Source organism: Culex pipiens, chromosome 2, assembly GCF_016801865.2.
Source record: "Culex pipiens pallens isolate TS chromosome 2, TS_CPP_V2, whole genome shotgun sequence".
Lineage (NCBI taxonomy): Eukaryota > Metazoa > Arthropoda > Insecta > Diptera > Culicidae > Culex > Culex pipiens.
Genome location: NC_068938.1, coordinates 128526875 through 128546983, shown reverse-complemented (window position 1 = coordinate 128546983; position 20109 = coordinate 128526875). Strand labels below are relative to the sequence as shown.

General features: G+C 36.2%; 1 protein-coding gene across 1 annotated transcript; it reads left to right on the top strand.

Moving 5' to 3' along the window:
* The first annotated feature begins 7882 nt into the window (after positions 1 to 7882).
* Positions 7883 to 13220, top strand: LOC120428722 (uncharacterized). The gene is made up of 3 exons (XM_039593795.2): positions 7883 to 7916; positions 12297 to 12562; positions 12727 to 13220. The coding sequence occupies exons 1-3, from the start codon at positions 7883 to 7885 to the stop codon at positions 12769 to 12771; spliced, it is 345 nt and encodes a 114-aa protein (XP_039449729.1). The 3' UTR covers positions 12772 to 13220.
* The last annotated feature ends 6889 nt before the right edge of the window (positions 13221 to 20109 follow it).

Below are 20109 nucleotides of genomic sequence, written 5' to 3'. Positions count from 1 at the left end.
TTCGAGGAGGTGGCCAAGAGGTACACCGAATTGAAGCGGGAAGCGGATAAGGTTGGATTGAAGGTGAATGTTGCGAAGACGAAGTATCTGCTGGCAGGAGGAACCGAGTCCCTCAGGACTCGCATAGGATCGAGCGTGACGATCGACGGCGACGAATTCGAGGTTGTGGAGGAGTTTGTGTACCTCGGATCGTTGGTTACGTCGGACAACAACTGCAGCAGGAAAATTCGGAGGCGCATCATCACCGGTAGTCGTGCCTACTACGGACTCCACAAGACCTTACGGTCTGGTCACCTTTCCCGGCGTACAAAGTGTACCATGTACGAAACGCTGATAAGACCGGTCGTTCTCTACGGGCACGAGACGTGGACGATGCTCGAGGAGGACCTGCAAGCGCTTGAAGTTTTTGAACGGCGAGTGCTTAGGACGATCTTTGGCGGCGTGCGTGAGAACACTGTATGGAGGAGAAGGATGAACCACGAGCTGGCGCAACTCTACGGCAAGCCAAGTATTCGGAAGGTCGCCAAGGCTGGCCGAATCCGGTGGGCCGGACACGTCGCAAGAATGCCGGACGCGCAGGATGCGCGCCAACCGAACCAGACTATCAATCCGGTGAAGTTGGAGTTTAATTCGGAGCCGGCTGGAACGCGGCGGAGGGGGGCGCAACGTGCACGGTGGTTGAACCAAGTGGAGGAAGATCTGGAAAGTGTGGGAGTTCCGCAGCGGAATTGGAGAGTAGCAGCCCAGGACCGAGTCCAGTGGCAGCGCATCTGGAGACAGCTCATGACCCGGAGGTTGTACGAGCAGTAAAAGTAAAAGTAAGTAAGATAATGAATTGCGTGTGACGTTCGGGGAGGGGAAAAATAAATAAAATTAAGAATTACTTTTTTAGATATGATATTTTGTAACAAAAATTTCAAATTTTTAAAACCAGTGTTTGAAAAATAAAGTAAAACACTTTGCAGGGTGTGTACTAATTCAAAAGAATTTGGATTTTTTTCAACTATCTATTTATTGGTAAGCAAGAGTTCTAAAAATATTTGTAACATTTTTGTCAATTATCTAATGAATGCCATCCCGAGCAGGGGTAAATAACACGGGAATACCAAATTTTGGTATTACTTGGGCAAATAACAGCGACCAAAATGTGCCATTGGTTGCCCAGTAATAGATGGTAAAATACCATGAAATCATACCAAAGTCTAGTATGTGGAAGGGCACAACAATACCAAACCATGATATTCCAAAGGTAAAATAATACCACAACATAAAACCATTTCAATACCAAGTTGAGGTCTTCTGGATTTTTGAACATTGCTCGAATACCTGAACATGGTATTACCACGGTTTTATTTTTAGGTATTCCCGCGCCCTTGAAAATCAGATTTTGGTATTCCTGTGGTCTTGCACATACATGATTTTGGTATGATTTGATGGTATTTTACCATCTATTACTGGGCAACCAAGGTCACATTTTGGTCGCTGATATTTGCACAAGTAATATCAAAATTTGGTATTTTCATACCATTTTTAGCGCAGCAGTTGCAGTTAGTGAAAAAACGGAAATGATCCATATGCAACAGCCAAATCTACTCACCTGATGATTCCATGTTGTTCTTAGTGATATTCTTCACCACACCGAATGCATTTGTCATTGATGAACGGCCTGTGCATGAAGTTCTTGAAGATTCTGAAAAATAACAAGATTGAAAAATAAGTGTTATTAAAATAAAACTGGATTGAAATTCACCAAAATTCAATAATCTTTCGATTGACTCGTTTTTCAAAGTATTTGGTTTTTTTTCAAGTCATTTTAGCGCAAAATTTATTATCTTGTCCAAATTGGTAAATAAAAATCCCAAAGTTTCAGAGAAAATTGATCAAACCATTCAATACCAAAATAATACCAAAATGTGCCATCCTGACTTAGAAAATTTTCCACAATTTCAAGTCATTTCTGTAGGGGGTATATCAAGAAATTTTAAAATCAAGTTCGAAATTTCCGGTTTTCAATGAAAGCATTCGCTTTGAGACATCATTTTAGTGCAAAATTAATTATTTTGTCAAAATTGGTCAAAATTTTCCCATAGTTTCAGAGGAATTTGATAAAACACTGTAATATCAAAAGAATACCAATATGTGGTGTTCGACCATTGACAAATTCTGCAATTTTTCAATATCAAAACAATACCTTAAATTGGTATGATACCACATTTTGTTCTTGCATAATTCTCAAGACAAATTTTAAAGGGTCCAGGAATACCAAAATTTGGTATTGATACCAGAGAAAGGTATTATTACGCATTTCCCTTGTTATTTACCCATGCTCGGAATCATAGTATCCCAGACTACCAAACTAAATTATGTAAATATCGTAAAAAATTGTTGATGCTTTTTTTCGAAGTTTGACAAACTTTTGATGCTTACATGTTTCATTGGAAAGTTACTCCCAAAATATTCTCACTGACCATCGTTTTAACATCATCCATTCATAAGGTCGGCGATACGAAAAAAAAGGTTTCCTTTCGCATAGGGGAGAGTGGGGAGACTTGATCCCCTTTTTTTGTATCGCACATAACTCTGTCAATTTCTCACAAAACTATGATCTTTTTGCATGAATTGAAAGCTTAAACATTCAACTATGTTTGGCTGATAAGGGTATTTCATCAGATAAACTCTTCGAATCATGCCAAGCGTTTTAAAATAATATTTTAAACCGGCGTTTTCAAAATGTTGGTAGTAATTTGATCCCCCTTTCAACATTTTGAAGAAATCTTAAGCAAAATGTTTCTTTTTCATCCAAACTTTTAATTTTCTATAAGTTACAGCAATTGCATATAAAACCTGTACGTTTGTGTTCAAAATATAACAAGTTTAGCATGCAAAATATTTAAAAACTTAAAATTTTCTTTTTTAGACCAAAATTGAGCATGTTTACAAAAGCTGGTAATTTTTGTTCACAAAACTTTTGAAAAATGGTTCAAACTGCAGTAAGTTATGTACAACTATTCTGAAGGAAACTATGTACAAAAACCCAGCCCAATTATTTAATCTTGAGGCTGATTCCAGTGACTGTAAAAATGCAGGGATCAAGTTTCCCTAAACGCACTTTTTTAAACAATTAATTGTAAAAATAGTATGACGATAAATTTAACGTCAAATGCGTAAGGGTTTTGGAGTTGATATGTTTATTAAACAATTCATGTATATGAAATATTTTTTAAAATAATTTTGAGTGTTTTCTATACTTATCAAAACAAATAAAAAAGATCTCTTGGAAGTTTTTTGCAGCACTTCTTAGAAAAATGTGTGTATCCCAATCTAAATTTTTTTTATTTTTTTCTTTGTTTTCTACAATGAGTTTTAGTCAATTTCGCACAACTTTCCAGAAAAAAGCTAATTGTTTTACCCACATGCTGATGAGATACAGGCTTGGGATCAAGTCTCCCCACTCTCCCTTACAGTGTTTCACTTTTTTAGTAGGTGTAGCAAGAAGGCGCCTGAAGCGACGTAATTGAAAAGTTTTCCTTTTTCATTTGGCACCCCTTGTGAGAAAACATTGCTTGTCCCTCTCTCTCGCTCTTTCTCACACACCCACTCTTTCTCGCTTTATCTTGTTCAAACACACACACTCATATCATTTCCGCCCACCACCACCACCACATCAGAGCTCTTCTAGTCTTACACTGCCGGTGAAAGGAAATTGTTCAACACTTGCCCGGCTTTCGATTGTTGGAAAAGTTCGAAACAACAAAGTTTGGTGATGATGTACGACAAGGCGTTTTGCGGAGTCCTCCCTCCTCTCGCTCCCGGTTCGTTTGGCAAGCTGCCGAAACCGAGTACGGTTCCGAACCCGGAAAATTCCAAAGAGAAAACTTGTTCCAGATTGATTTTCACTTTTCACCCCTTTTACTTGTCCATTTGGCGCGTCAACCCCCCAGTCGACAAAAAATATCGTACGGTTGAATGGGACAAGGTGGTGACTTTGTGACAAGTAATTTTCCCCACCGAGAGAGAGAGAGAGAGGGAGAGGGTGAAAAAGATTGAAATCCCAAACTGTTTGGGGAAGAAATGATTGCGCAGCTGGCGATAGTCAATTGTTGGGAAATTATTTTCAATGATTGTGATGAAAGTTTTCGAAGATTTTCAATCAGTGATCGTTCTTTTACCTGCAATTGAACAAATAACACGCACATTATTATTTTCAATCTATCAGCTACCTTTTTGAAGCCCATTACTATACCATGCTTTTTGATAGCAAATCTCTACCTTTTGTATTTTTAGAAAAAAAATCATATTTATCCGCTCCTTGGTTCCTAAAATGTTATGAACATTTATCAAATCGACGCTGTTGTCCTGTTGTGCTAACTTGTCGTACGTCGCTTTTTAACGTTCCGAGAAAAGCGCGTTTTAATGTTTGACCTTGAATTAACAAAAACGAAAGCACGTTATGTGAACAATTACATACACGTTTTATTTGGTTGACTTTTCTGTGCATTGTCCTGAAGTTTGGTTGAGTTTGGTTGCTGGAGTCCCAAAAAATTATATGAAATGTTTACAGTAGTCGGGCATGTACGTGTGTCAAACGCGTTCTGACCTGAAATCGCTTTGGCCAGTTGTCGCATTTATAGCTTTTTTCAGGGTGTGTTAAGATAGCAGACAGGATTGAAACTACTTTCATATGAAAAGAGACAACAATGAAAGGATTTTTTCGGGTTTTATTGTATATTTATGGATTGAAATTGTTTTTTTGGATCTGTGAGGATCCAAAGCTGCACAAAGTGTCGTTCTTAATTGAATTTGGCCCAAAATGCACGTGTGACGTGTGAGCACTACAACGACGAAATGGAATTACAATATAATATAATTTGAACTGAAATTTTAACACAAAAGGAAATATGTATGGTAATTGAACTGAAATTTTAACACAAAAGGAAATATGTATGGTAATAAATAATATGTATGGTAGATTTCCAAGAAATCAGACAATTTCATGACATTTGATTTATTTGACTAAAACTTTTCGGAGGCTTTTCCATGACCAAAGAAGCAATTTAGCTTCGTTGATTTGCCCTTACAATTTGGCGACTATCCATACAAAAATGGTATGAATATAATTCAGTGATATCACTTTGTTTACATCTACAAAGTAGGAGGCTGTTCAAGCACAAGCATGACTTTTATAACTTTTTTTTATAAGCTGTTTAATATCAAATTATATCTAAATTACTTTTTCAAATCACCCAATGAAAGTTTCCCATATAGGGGAACAGCATCTAATCCCAGCGTGCCTTTAATGTTAGCTGGTCAGAATTTTGACATTCAATTAAAGCTAATTAAAAGCGTTTTCAACTGAAATCGAGTGATAAATAGCACAATAAGAAGAGTGCAAGCAAATTTCTATCAAAAGTTTTGCAAAATTATTCATTTAAATAGTGAAAATCAGCAAATTGAATGATGTTAGGAGCGAGTGCTTGACCTGCCAAACATACGAGAATTTTCCCTACATAGGATCTTTTAAACAGGGCTGTGGAGTCGGAGGCGGAGCCGGAGTCGGTGGAGTCGGGTCTTTTTGGGAAGCCTGGAGTCGGAGTCTCGAACTGGAGTCGGAAGATAACTCGAACAGCTGGAGTCGGATTCGGAGCCGCAGTCGGCTAAATTTTATTAGCTGGAGTCGGAGTCAGAGTTATCTTAAGAGGCAGTATTTGTAAATATTGCTCGGTTTGTTCTAGAGGTCGTATCGAGGTGCTCCGATTTGGATGAAACTTTCCACGTTTGTTTGTCTATACATGAGATGAACTCATGCCAAATATGAGCCCTCTACGACAAAGGGAAGTGGGGTAAAACGGGCTTTGAAGTTTGAGGTCCAAAAAACCTAAAAAATCTTAAAATTGCTCGCATTTCCGTAAAACTTCATCAATTCCAACTCTCTTTGATGCATTCGAAAGGTCTTTTGAAGCACTTCAAAATGTGCCATAGACATCCAGGATTGGTTCTACTTTTTCTCTTAGCTTTTGCAAATTACTGTCAAAAATGGATTTTTTTAAAACCTTAATATCTTTTTGCAACAGCCTCCAATCAAATTTACAACTCCAATACTTCTAACTTACCTGAAATTGTCCGAGGATTCTGAATATGACAAAATTGAGACCAAAAAGTGCCGCTATGGCGGCCTACAGGGCAAAAACTAACGTTGTAAAATGTTTGTTCTAGAAAAATCGAAAAACTATGAGAAAAACTGCGATTGGCCAAAAAGTTAACATCGTAGGCTTATAGTCCATGTTATTACCTATCTTTTGACCTATGGGAGTATGGGTGTTGGAGGCTGTTGCAAAAAGATATTAAGGTTTTAAAAAAATCCATTTTTGACAGTAATTTGCAAAAGCTAAGAGAAAAAGTCGGTATGCGAAAGAGCGGGGTTCGATTCCCCGGCGCGCCAGATGTGCGGTAGCTTTTTCCTCGCACTGTTAATTTCTGTACTCACTCGGCTTGAAAAATTATTTTGATATTGTTGCAAATTATCGTTGAACAAATCTCAAAGTTTAAGGATAGGACAGGATTTCAAGATAAAAAAATATCCGTGACCTAGAAAATATTTATCCTGTGGATTTTTTTTTTATCCCATTCTAAGTTTTTTTCATATATTTTCATGGGGGCGCTCGACCATTCATAAAGCTTCGTTTTAGGTGAAGATGCAAGAAGTATCGCGCGCCTCCTTTTAAATTTATAAAAAATCAAAAATTCAAATAATTCCAAAAATTCCTAGGTAAAATATTTTCAAGGTCACAGATATTTGAAAAGGACCCCTTAAACGTTCTTACCACGAACATTTTTATAGGTACATTGATTTGTAATTATAAACTTCTGCAGCCTTGGCGTGATGTCCATTAAGTCTTAAAAATTTCAATGGAGCTTTAAAAAATAGTTTCGTTTAAAATTGTTATTTAAAAATACAAGGTGACTTTGATAGTCACTGTGCTTCTTATAACCAGAGAGAAGGGAAATGAGAGGGTACACTGGCGATTTATTTTTGACCCCGTAACGCGGTACACAGGTACACAGCCCTTCAGCATAATCTCAGCAGTCAAGCGTTACAAATTTTTGTTCAGTGGAGACTTTAGGCGTTACTTTTTTGGTGACAGTTTCTGCTGTCAAATATTTTCACCTCTTTGCAAAATAAACTGTCAAATCGAGTTTTTTTGTTAATAAGGGAAAATCATGCAAACTAACCTTATTCAGCTGTTTTTCCAAAAGTTCAACCTTACCGTTGCGATATATTTTGGATAACTAGTTAAGCACACCTGCCGTGATTGCATTCCAGACCAGCTTCTTGCCCTCCTCCTCTTCCATGTTTGGCTTCCAGCGGGACTCAAACACGGAAATGGCGGTCAAATTTCTCGGACCCATCATCACATACGGCCGCTTGAGCATCCAACCGCATAAATCCAGTAAATGTACGATCTTGTGCTGTCCACTCCGGCAATGATCAGCGCGGCACCGATGTAGCCGAGTTTAACTGGGGCTCGAAAGCTGTTTCCGGGGCGTAGCCAGATGAAAATCACCCTACCCCGGCTGGTTGCTCGAGCTAGCTGCAGCCGTTTATTCGTGGGTCTAAGCATCTTCATCCTGATCATCATCTGGAACCTGTTGTTTTGGTGCCAGCAACAGCAGGAGACCATCTCGGTAAGGCAAGGAGGGGATCTGTTTGACGAGCTTGTCGTTGATGTCTCTACTGTTTTGCAGAAGCTTCTGCGTGCGGCAATGCTGGCCCTCGAGCAGAGTCGGGTTGAACTGCAGCACAAGGTGCACGATGTAAAGAAGCAGCAAGGCGGACTAGGAGGCAAACATTTGGTATGTGTCGTTGAAGCAGTATTAAACCCAGATGGCGATCACGCTGGACGATCTGAAGGAAGCATGTAGCTGAGCTACAGGGCTAAGCGGCTCATCACCGGAAGGAGTGTACCAGCGACAACACAATTGCGCCGAATCTGGAACAGGAGAACTCGGAAGACATCGGCGCTTGCAGCGTTTGTACAAGTCGATCTTTCTTCTGAAGAAACGAACTTAGATGTGACCCAGACGGGTCTTTGTAACCAAGTCTTAAAAAACAAACATCAATAAGTAAATAGCGTGCATACACCTGTTTTATTTGATAACTGAAAATTTGAATATGAACACAAAAATCTCATAAAAAGCATGATAGGTATAGCGAAAAGAAGAGATACGCTAAAAGCTGCGTAAGCTTGCTGTCCTCAGGTTCGTTATAGGGTTGATTCCGGTGCTGCTGTTGAAACAATATGTCCAGCACCACCTGCTTTTTCTGCACCGATCATTCAATAATGTTCGTTCACGGAAGCAGGAGTTTTGCTAGGCTTAACGGGATCGGATCGGATTCGTAATAAGATTGACATCAAACAGCAGAATCTGTAAAAAACGCATTTTTTCGAAAAACTTCAAAATTACATAAAGAAGAGAAGAGTAGTATCGCAATTTTTTTCTCGGACCAAAAAAATCGTCAATACATAGATATTTTGAAAACTAATGATTGCAAAACAACAGGGCAGATAGAAAATGCATTTTAAACACTTTTTTAATTCAAATGTCGAGGGACATAAACTTCAAAAAAAAAAAAAATTGAAAAGGCCTTATCAATTTTTCAGCCAGATCAATCAGTTACAAACTGTTTATTCTGGTCAGGCTGTTGATGTTTACATTGGGAACGAGCAGGAAAAGTAATCTTAAAATTCCTATGTTCAATTCTTCTGTCCATAAAACACAGATAATTGTCATTATTCAATAAGTATTGTATTCAAAAAGCTTCTAAAGGGAACTAAATTGCCTAAGCATGATGAGAGGGCTAATAGGGTAAAGTGGTCTATTTCAAACAATTCCAAAATATAAATATTTATTTCACTTGGTCATCTTACGCATTACAAAGTAATTAATCTCCATCACCATATTTTGCAAATTGCTTCGACAAACAATTCAAATCATATGACATATTTTAAAGAGGGAGCATGGGGTAAAATAGGAAGTTTCAAATGATTCCAAAATAGTGTCTTTGAGTTCTTATGGCCATTTTGTACAAATAACAGTGATTAGTTTATTAAAATTATACGCAAATGAATTTAATTAGGAAAAAATGGAAAAATGGCCCATGGGGTAAAACGGGTTATTATGAATGATCATAAATAAGCATTATTTGATTCTTGTGCCGATTTTGCACGCATAGTAGAAATAAGTTAACGAAATTCCTACGCTAAATGCTATAAAAGGAGTAAAATTACCGAAATTCGGAAAAAGGGCCCATAGGGCAAAATGGGTCACTCCAAATGGTTCGAAAATGTCACCATTTGATTCTCCTGCTAATTTTACATCAAAATAGGTATAAAGATATCCTATAAATGTTAATATGGTTAACTTGTAGAGTGAAAATCAAGAAAATTAAAATTTTTAGGACAAATGGGGCAAAATGGACCCTTTCCCGTCATTTCCGGTGGGTTTGCTATGCGCCAATCGATTCCTGAGATTTTTTTACATAAGAAAAACTATTTTTCAGAAGAAAAAAACAGCGGCTTCAATTTAATGGGATTAGAGGTGGGATTCCGCCCACTGTGCAATGCTGTAGAGCGAATAATTATTTTTTGATTTTTTTTTTATTTGGCCGAATCAAATGCTTTTCTAGGAGCTAATGGTTTTAAGTAAGGTTTTTGCATGCCTAATGACACTTGACAGTTACCACACCCTTGGTTTTAAAGAAGCATGCAACCGTTTGGCATGACAAGACTCTCTTAAAGCTTACATAAAATCTTATTGAAAGCCATTTGGATTTTATGGCACCAGGTTTTATGTCCAAGCATAAAACCTTCTTAGAACCTTTAAATCAACCCATGCTAACTGGTTGCTGTGAATGCCAACATTAAACTTATGAGCAATCATATGCTACCATAAAACTTCACCAAATATGTTTTGACGGTGTCTGGGCCAAATACTATTGGCAAATAGCATAGACAAATAGACTTTGTCTGAAAATAGTTTATCGGATTCCTCGGGAAATTTTACGTAACATACTGAAAAATGAGTGAGGATGATTGCCAGAATTCCGAGGTATGATTTTTTGAAAATATAATCTGGGTTTTTTTCGAAGAGTCGCACGCAAAAACGAGAAAAGTCGACTTTTTTTACTTAAACTGCTATATGTAGAAAATACATTTTTGGTAATTTTGGCTGTGTAACCCGAATCTGGAATCTTATAGTATGATAACAGTGAAAAAGCTATATTTTTGAATGTTATTTGCGGTTTTTGGAAGAGCAATTTGAAATCTTTTTCAGAAAAACGAAGAGGGAGTGCGAGAATGTATTCAAATATTGTTTCTTGTGAAAGAAAATATTGTTCCTAACATCATTATTTATAATTTAAGAAGTGAGCACCTAAAAATTTTCCAACATGACCTCAAAATGAGACAACTTTCACTATCATATATTTGTAAGCATTTCACAAAGCATTTGACTTTCAAAGCTAAACTTATTTGTCTGTCCATGGATTCAAATATGTGCGAAAAAAAAACTCGCCAAAAAGTAAGCCACATGTCAAATTCTCACACATTTCGCCACCTCTCTCTAACTTTTAGAGCCACGCCACATTGCCACGCGGCGCACCGGAAGCTGGATCCCGCCACCAGAACCGAACTGCTCCGCTTGGGTGGTACAAAAGTTTCTTCTTTCGCTTGCTCTTCCTCCCGCGTAAAACCCACACTTCAGCAAGCCAGCAGCGGAAAGGATCAGCACTCGATTTGGCGGAAGCTTCTTCCTTCGTTCTCCGAAAGAGGAGCAGAACAGCCAACATGTGTGGGGGAGAAAAAGTCGCGTCAAGTAAAAAGTCCTCTCATTCGGAATAATTAAAATCCTGTCTCGCGCGTGTGTCCTATAGTATATATGGGTAATTCTCTACCAACTCACACGAAATCGGGAAAAGTTGCCCCGACCCCTCTTCGATTTGCGTGAAACTTTGTCCTAAGGGGTAACTTTTGTCCCTGATCACGAATTCGAGGTCCGTTTTTTGATATCTCGTGACGGAGGGGCGGTACGACCCCTTCCATTTTTGAACATGCGAAAAAAGAGGTGTTTTTCAATAATTTGCAGCCTGAAACGGTGATGAGATAGAAATTTGGTGTCAAAGGGACTTTTATGTAAAATTAGACGCCCGATTTGATGGCGTACTCAGAATTCCGAAAAAACGTATTTTTCATCGAAAAAAACTCTAAAAAAGTTTTAAAAATTCTCCCATTTTCCGTTACTCGACTGTCAAAAATTTTGGAACATGTCATTTTATGGGAAATTTAATGTACTTTTCGAATCTACATTGTCCCAGAAGGGTCATTTTTTCATTTAGAACAAAATTTTTTATTTTAAAATTTCGTGTTTTTTCTAACTTTGCAGGGTTGTTTTTTAGAGTGTAACAATGTTGTATAAAGTTGTAGAGCAGACAATTACAAAAATTTTGATATATAGACATAAGGGGTTTGCTTATAAACATCACAAGTTATCGCGATTTTACGAAAAAAAGTTTTGAAAAAGTTACTTTTTGCGTTTCTCTTTGTTTCGTCGTCCGTGTCTGTCGCGGGTGACCATGAACGGCCATGATCGATGACGACCAACTTTTTTAAAACTTTTTTTCGTAAAATCGTGATAACTTGTGATGTTTATAAGCAAACCCCTTATGTATATATCAAAAATTTTGTAATTGTCTGCTCTACAACTTTGTAGAACATTGTTACACTCTAAAAAATAACCCTGCAAAGTTAGAAAAAACACGAAATTTTAAAATGAAAAATTTTGTTCTAAATGAAAAAATGACCCTTCTGGGACAATGTAGATTCGAAAAGTACATTAAATTTCCCATAAAATGACATGTTCCAAAATTTTTTACAGTCGAGTAACGGAAAATGGGAGAATTTTTAAAACTTTTTTAGTGTTTTTTTCGATGAAAAATACGTTTTTTCGGAATTCTGAGTACGCCATCAAATCGGGCGTCTACACGGAACAAAATCCGGGCTGCGGATCCGAAAAAATAATGCGATGAATCCAAAAACATTGATCGTTTGCGAATTCATCGCGAATGTTGCCGATTCTGGAGAAAATGTTTTCGATAACGAAAGAAATTGCTTCCAAAATCGAAAGCGCTTTGTTGCCGGCTTATTTGAGAGTGTAGCATGCCGCAGCCAATGCGTTACGAACTGTCAGAATCAGCCGCGAAGAAGGAAAACAACAAAACAAAAGTTGGTCTCGCGTTGAAGTTTTTGTTGTTTTTTTTTTCGACTTGTCCGCCGCGATTTCGGTTCGTCAAAATCTGTTCCCGACCCAGTCTGTTAGTCACGGCCTCATCCAACTTCGTGACTGGATCCGGTCAATCCTCGGTACCCTGCAGTTTGCTCATCCGCCGGGAGTTCTGATCATCCGACGTTCCGTTTGCTCCTTGAGGGCCGTCGCGACCACGGCAGTAATGGCAGCCGACGTATTTCTGCGGTACTTGGAGAAGGACAATCGCCATGAGTACAACAAGGTAAGCTGCTGAATATAATTGATTTGGCCAGAACCAAGAAAAAATGATCACGCAGCAGCTGCTTACGTTTTTCGAAAAGTCGGAACCGACTTTGGCTCAGTCGGGCTGATTCCGTTGCATGAGTCTTTAAAACTTGTTTTCACTGAAACCCATTTTATTTGCAGCTTTCCTTTTCCGGCCATTCTTCAGGCCACCAAATCTGCCATTGAAGAAAATCCGCTCCGCCGAACCAAGCTGGCTGCTCAACATTACCCGGTTGCCCCGACGATGATGATGAGAGCAGTTACTTTTCGAGCTCGGCTCGGAGCGAAATCGGCCACAACGGGAAGAATCCGCCGATCCCCTTCCGGAAGTAGACCAGAAGCTGTTCGAAATCTGCGAGGAGGACATTAATGGTATTGCGTGGGAAAAACAACAACGTATCCGATTGACGATTATTTTCGGAAAAGGTGGCTTCCTGTACAGTTTCACAAAACGAACCACGTGCGCATTTATAAGTTTTTTTTGCATTCACAGTCGTTTTTGGGTGCAATCTAAAATAAAAAAAAAATTATTATGTAATAATAAGGCAAGTGCTAAATAATTAAAACTTTCCTCATTTTGTAAAATTATAAAAATTATTAAAAATTAAGCTAAATATATAAACGCCGTGATTTAAAAAGCTTGGAAAATCAAAGAAAATTTAAACAAATGAAAGATTTTTTTTTAATTTAAGAAATGTTAGATACAGTACAAACTCTATTATTTGGCCTTGGAAAAAAATCACATCGGTTTATCGAATTTTCGGAAAATCGAATCACGATTTTACCTCTTTGTCTTATTTTTGATGTTCTATTTCAGGTATGACCACTAAACAACTTCAAAGTGACTTTTCAAGATAGCGGTCAAAATGGCGATGATAAAAGATTTAAAATTTAAAATTAAATGATTAAATTAAATAATAAAAGATTTAAAATTTAAAATTTCTAAAATTTCTAAAATTTCTAAAACTTCTAAAATTTCTAAAATTTCTAAAATTTCTAAAATTTCTAAAATTTCTAAAATTTCTAAAATTTCTAAAATTTCTAAAATTTCTAAAATTTCTAAAATTTCTAAAATTTCTAAAATTTCTAAAATTTCTAAAATTTCTAAAATTTCTAAAATTTCTAAAATTTCTAAAATTTCTAAAATTTCTAAAATTTCTAAAATTTCTAAAATTTCTAAAATTTATAAAATTTCTAAAATTTCTAAAATTTCTAAAATTTCTAAAATTTCTAAAATTTCTAAAATTTCTAAAATTTCTAAAATTTCTAAAATTTCTAAAATTTCTAAAATTTCTAAAATTTCTATAATTTCTAAAATTTCTAAAATTTGTAAAATTTCTGAAATTCCTAAAATGTCTAAAATTTCTTGAAATTTTAAAATTTCTAGAAATTCAGAATTTTAGAATTTTTGAGAAATTCGAAAAAGTTTTGAGAATTTTAAAGAATTTTTGTGATTTTTTTAAGAATATTTTAGAATATTTGAAATATTTTGAGATTTTTTGGAATTTTTAGAATTTTCAAGAATTTTAGAAAATTTTAGAGAATTTTTGAAAAAAATGAGAATTTTTACAATTTTTGAAAATTTCTAAGAATTTTTGAAAGTTTAATAAAAAATTAGATAATTTTAGAGAACTTTTTGAGATTTTTTGAGAATTTTCGAAAAGTTTTGAGAATTTTTGAGAATTTTCGAGATTTTTTGAGAATTTTTAAGAATTTTCGAGAATTTTTGAAAATTTTTGACAATTTTTGAAATTTTTTGAGAATTTTTGAAAATTTTCGGGTATTTTTGAGAATTTTTGAGAATTTTTGAGAATTTTTGAAATTTTTTGAGAATTTTTGGGAATTTTTGAGTATTTTTGAGAATTTTTGAGAATTAAACTAAAAAAAATGGATAATTCAAGATAACTTTTCAAGAATTTTTGATATATTTTGAAAAATTTTGAGAATTTTTGTAAGTTTTTTTTATTTTTAAAAATTATAAAAATTTAAATTTTTTTTAAATTAAAATTTTTTAAATTTCTGAAATTTCTGAAATTTCTAAAATGTCTAAATTTTCTAGAAATTTAGAATTTGAGATTTTTTAGAAATTTTGAGAAATTCGAAAAAGTTTTGAGAATTTTAAAGAATTTTAGTGATTTTTTGAGAATATTTGAAATATTTTGAGATTTTTTTTTCAGAATTTTTAAAAAATTTAGAATTTTTAAGAATTTTAGAAAATTTTTGAGAATTTTTGAAAAAAAATGAGAATTTTTAACAATTTTTGAAAATTTCTAAGAATTTTTGAAAATTTTATATAAAATTAGATATTTTTAGAGAACTTTTTGAGATTTTTTGAGATTTTTCGAAAAGTTTTGATAATTTTTGAGAATTTTCGAAAATTTTTGAGAATTTTTAAGAATTTTTGAGAATTTTTGAAAAAAAATCACAATTTTTGAGAGTTTTTGAGAATTTTTGAAAATTTTTGAGAATTTTTGAAAAATTTTGAGAATTTTTGAGAATTTTTGAATTTTTTTTAGATTTTTCGAGAATTTTTGTGAATTTTTGAGAATTTTTGAGAACTTTTGAGAATTTTTGAGAATCTTTGAGAAGTTTGAGAAGTTTTTAGATTTTCGAGAATTTTTGAGAATTTTTGAGTATTTTTGAGAATTTTTGAGAATTTTTGAGAATTTTTGAGAATTTTTGAAGTTTTTTGAGAATTTTTGGGAATTTTTGAAATTTTGAGACTTTTTGAGAATTTTTGAGATTTTTCAGAATTTTTGAGAATAAAATTTAAAAAAATTGGATAATTTAAGAGAACTTTTTAAGAATTTTTGATATATTTTCTCATTCGCAGTCTACGGCTCGCAATTGCAGCGTGAGTTCGGCGAACACCTTCACAGATCCGACTGCTGGCGGAGATTCTGGGGACTTGTTCCAGTCGGACGGTCTTCTAGTGGAGGCCACTCCGCTCAAGTCGATTCTCTAGGTGAAGATCGGCGGTCAACCTCCAGGACGAAACAGCTCGCTGCGCGACGCGGGAAATCAGCCAGATCGACGACCCGAGCACGCTGCACCGGTCTCAGCGCCTCTATCCGGGTGACCCCGCCGCCGACATAGCTGCCGCGGTGCCGGCCACAAAGACTGGAGCATCAACGAGTGCATTTCGGCCACGCCACTTTCTTTTCTTACTGCTAGCACCGGGACTCACGTCACGGGGAGTAACATTCCAACGGCGGCACCGACACCCAGCGGTAACCTGCTGCCCCACGGACATCGAGGACGGCCAGATCAGAACAATCGACTCGTTCGAACCTTCACAAGTCAAAGGCAAAACACACCGAAAAAAAAAAAAATCCTTAGTAAACCGCTCACAGAATTGCTTTGATTTGGTTTTGAATAACGATTAAATAAATAAAAACATTGAAATCTCTTCTTCTTCTTATTTCCATCCAAAATTTGAAAAGCAACGGTCAATTCAAAACAGTAAATATTGTAGTGGCTGCGTGCTGCGTAATTTTGGCAGGCATGCGTTACGGCGTTACGTTTGCGATATCGAAAATCACCGTTTGCGATATTGAAAGCAATGTTTCCTGCTGACGGGTGTGAACGGAGGTTTGCGATTGGTAGAGCAAATCGGAAGCAAAGTTTGCGATTCCGCAAACCGGATTTTGTTCCGTGTAATTTTACATAAAAGTCCCTTTGACACCAAATTTCTATCTCATCACCGTTTCAGGCTGCAAATTATTGAAAAACACCTCTTTTTTCGCATGTTCAAAAATGGAAGGGGTCGTACCGCCCCTCCGTCACGAGATATCAAAAAACGGACCTCGGATTCGTGATCAGGGACAAAAGTTACCCCTTAGGACAAAGTTTCACGCAAATCGAAGAGGGGTCGGGGCAACTGCTGTGTGAGTTGGCGGAGAATTACCCATATGTATGTGAATCCGAGTTTTGTGCGACGACGACGAACCGCTGTGAGCTTGAAGTTGAGCTTTTAGCGCTTTGGATGTTTCCACTACTGGAGTTGTTTGAACTTTTGCTTGACACGAAAGTGTTTCTATCGACGGGGTATGAAGCGAGGATTACCTCCCAAGTAACATTTTTTCCCAGGAGTTCTACAAGAGCTCTTCAAGATAGCTACAGCATAGCAGTTTAGACCGCGGTAGGATAAAATTCTCTTCAAGTACTCTTTCAAACTCCTGAAGAAGTTTTGAAGAGGATTTTATCCTACCGCGGTCCAAACTGCTATGCAGTAGCTATCTTGAAGAGCTCTTGTAGAACTCATGGAAAAAATGTTACTTGGCATTTCATACCCCGTCGATAGAAACACTTTAGTCTACTTCAATTTGAAAGCATTTTTGTGTATGAATCTCAAATCAATAACAACTTATTGATTTTCAATTTTGAAATTTTTGTAAGGGTTCCTTTAGAAAAATAATGAGACCCGTATTTTTTGGTTGATCTACGCCGTGCTAGATCAACACCAGTCTAACGAAACATGGTGAGCTCAAATCGCTTGAAACCACTTCGAGTTATTTTTTGAAAACTGTGATTTTTGCGGCCATTTTTGGGACCACCCTAGCATGGCGTAGGTAATACTAAAGGCCAAACAAAAAATAAATACGGGTCTCATTATATATTTTTTAAATATATTTTTTTTTTAACCCCGGGAGCCCTGTTCGAGAACTTTTTGGTGTATGCCTTTTTCAAGTGGAATTACTAATTAAGAATTTTTTTATATGTTTCTTGGGCTACCGTAGCCAATAAAAAGGCAAATTTCAAAAGGCATATTTTGCGCTAGAATTAAAGATAGTGCAACATCTGCTACCGGAGATAAGATTTTTGGAAAATAATCGTAAGTATTGTCGAATAATATTGCTAAAATAATTGTTTCATAAAGTGCACCGTTTTCAAGTTATAAACATTTCAAGGTAATTGTTTTTGAAAAATTGAAAGTTTTTTGCTTTATAAAAATACTTTATGAAGGGAATACACCCCTGCTAAAACTATTTCCAGAAGCTGAGAAACCTCGAAATATCTCGGAAGCTACTAATTCAATTTGAATTTTGGAAATGTTTTTGTTTAAATTTTCTGCAAACCATAGAAATTTTTTTTTTCTATTATCAAAATCAAAAGTATCCTTTTGAAATTTTGTAGTTTTTATGCGCAATAAGACATTTCAAATCAGCTGAAAAGGTATTTGTGATCGGCACATCTGAAATTTATTATAAAATCAAAATATTCATAAACGAGCCAAAACTTGCTAAATATGAATATCAATGCAGATCAGTGCATTTTGGATGGTTTTCAGTCGATCAGACTTTTATTTCCATAAAAAATTATGATTTTTAAAGCAAAAAAAAAGCTCCCGGAAATTTTGGACTTGTTTTGCATTGGCCTGTTATAAAAAAAAAAACAAAAAAACAAAAAAAACCCAATTTAATCCCACCTGGGGTGAGATAGAGCCTTTCTTACTAAAGGAAGATAACGGCAGTTGAATTTTTTTTCCAAAGAAATAGGTAAATAAAGAATGGTCCATTCATAAATCAATTGAAAACTTAACATGATTTTTTCATAAAACTGAAAAGCGCTGGTTTTTGCCCACGCAGAAAAATATTTTGTAGAATCAGCCTGTACGAGGTTTGATTCAACAAATTTTTTGTTGAATATAATCAACGCCGATTTTGCGTTGAAACGAACCTTGATTTTCTCAATTCCACAAAAAACTTTTGTTGTTTTGAAAAAAGTTGCTATGACGTTTAGCATTGATTCAACAAAAATCTTGATTTTCAAATCATTCAAATATGCCTTATTTTTCTTCGTGCCCCATTTGCCCCATTTGTAAGCTGTGCTCGCACACAAGCATTTTCGATTTTTAAAATCAGAACAAATTATTTTTGAGGCAGAGAATTAGCTCACAATTTGCGATGTTCGTTATGTTTTCTGCCTATCGCTAAATTGTTCGTATTCTCTAAGTAAATAATAATTCCGTCTTGCTTCAATGCGTTAAAGTGGTTACAAAATGACTGGCAGAATGTGTTTCCACACCCGAGATTTTGCCGTGTTGTAAACGATGTAACGGTAAAGCCGCTTAAATGTTCTTGAAAGCTTTGAAACGCCTACTGGAATTCACTAAACTGACATTTAGGCGTTAGGCAAAATTGTGAGCTTTTAATAAGCAAGCCAGAAAATTATGTAGTATGCATTTAGGCGTTTTTGGGATTGGGAAGCTTACTGCGACTGAGCGCTCGGTGAAACTTCACTACGAAAAACGCAAACGTACCGAATGAACACCCTTGCCCATACGCTGGGTTCATTGCCGACGAGCCGACACGTGTCTTGGAACGCTGGTACGATGAACCAAAATACTAATACACAAAAACGCTCGTACCGAAGCTAGAAAACCAAACCCGCGATGTGCGTTGTCACTGGCGCAGCTTAAACGCTCACAAGGCAAAAGAATGAGCATGGGGCTTCACAACGGATAGCTGCTTGCGTCGTGTTTACGTTCACTGAAGCTTGGCATAGATAATCATGATAGGCGATGTGTGATGAACAAGCAATCAATAGAGCAACTTGTACAAAAAGGGGGTAATCTAGTATCAAAACTCTATACGCGCCAGCATTGATCGCGTCTGCATGTGAAGCTCAACTTGACAACTTGTCGACGAGGCGACAAAAATCGATAGTCCCTGATTTTTTGCAGATTTTTCGAATGAATATTTCTCGAGAAACGATTTGAGAACGAAGCTTGATTTGGAGTCGGAGCCAAAAGCAAACCCTATACCTTTCTTTAGTAAGAAAGGCAAAAATGGAAATATTCTAAAATCTGAACGGTAAATCCAAATGAGGTCAAATTTATTTCAGAACCTCGATTATGGTCTAGATAATGATATGGAGAAAAAAAATAGATAAAATGCCAAATGAAAAGTTTTGGTATTTGGTGAAAATTTGCTTTTACCTTTTTTAGGGGTTTTTCCCCCTCACAGTGAATTAGTCCACAAGTTGTAAATCATGAACCACATTACCGACAAGGATGAAAATTTGGGAGGATGTAGGGCTCGAAAAATGCAATTTTTTGGATAAATAAACGATTTTAATAATTCAATTTTCGACCGAATTTTTATTTGAAAACCGCCTGATCAGGTGAAAACATACTCCGATTCCCCTTAAAAAATGGATAAATTCAAATTTGGTATGAAACAGGTTCAGCACATCCCCTTTCAAATGCGCCTAATAGAGCTTAAATCCATAATGTGGGCTCTGAGAAACCCCCTACCACAATATTGAGCACTTTTTTACCACACACGGACGTCACGCGTGCTCTACGGTCAATTGAGCGCCAAAATTCGGATATTGGAGATAGACCAATTCTGTCATTGTCAAACGAGCGGGCGTCGAAAATCGATCGTCCATGATTTTTTGCAGATTTTTCGAATGAATATTTCTCGAGAAACGATTTGAGAACGAAGCTTGACTTGGAGGCGGAGCCAAAAGCAAACACTATACCTTTCTTTAGTAAGAAAGGCAAAATGATTTAATTAC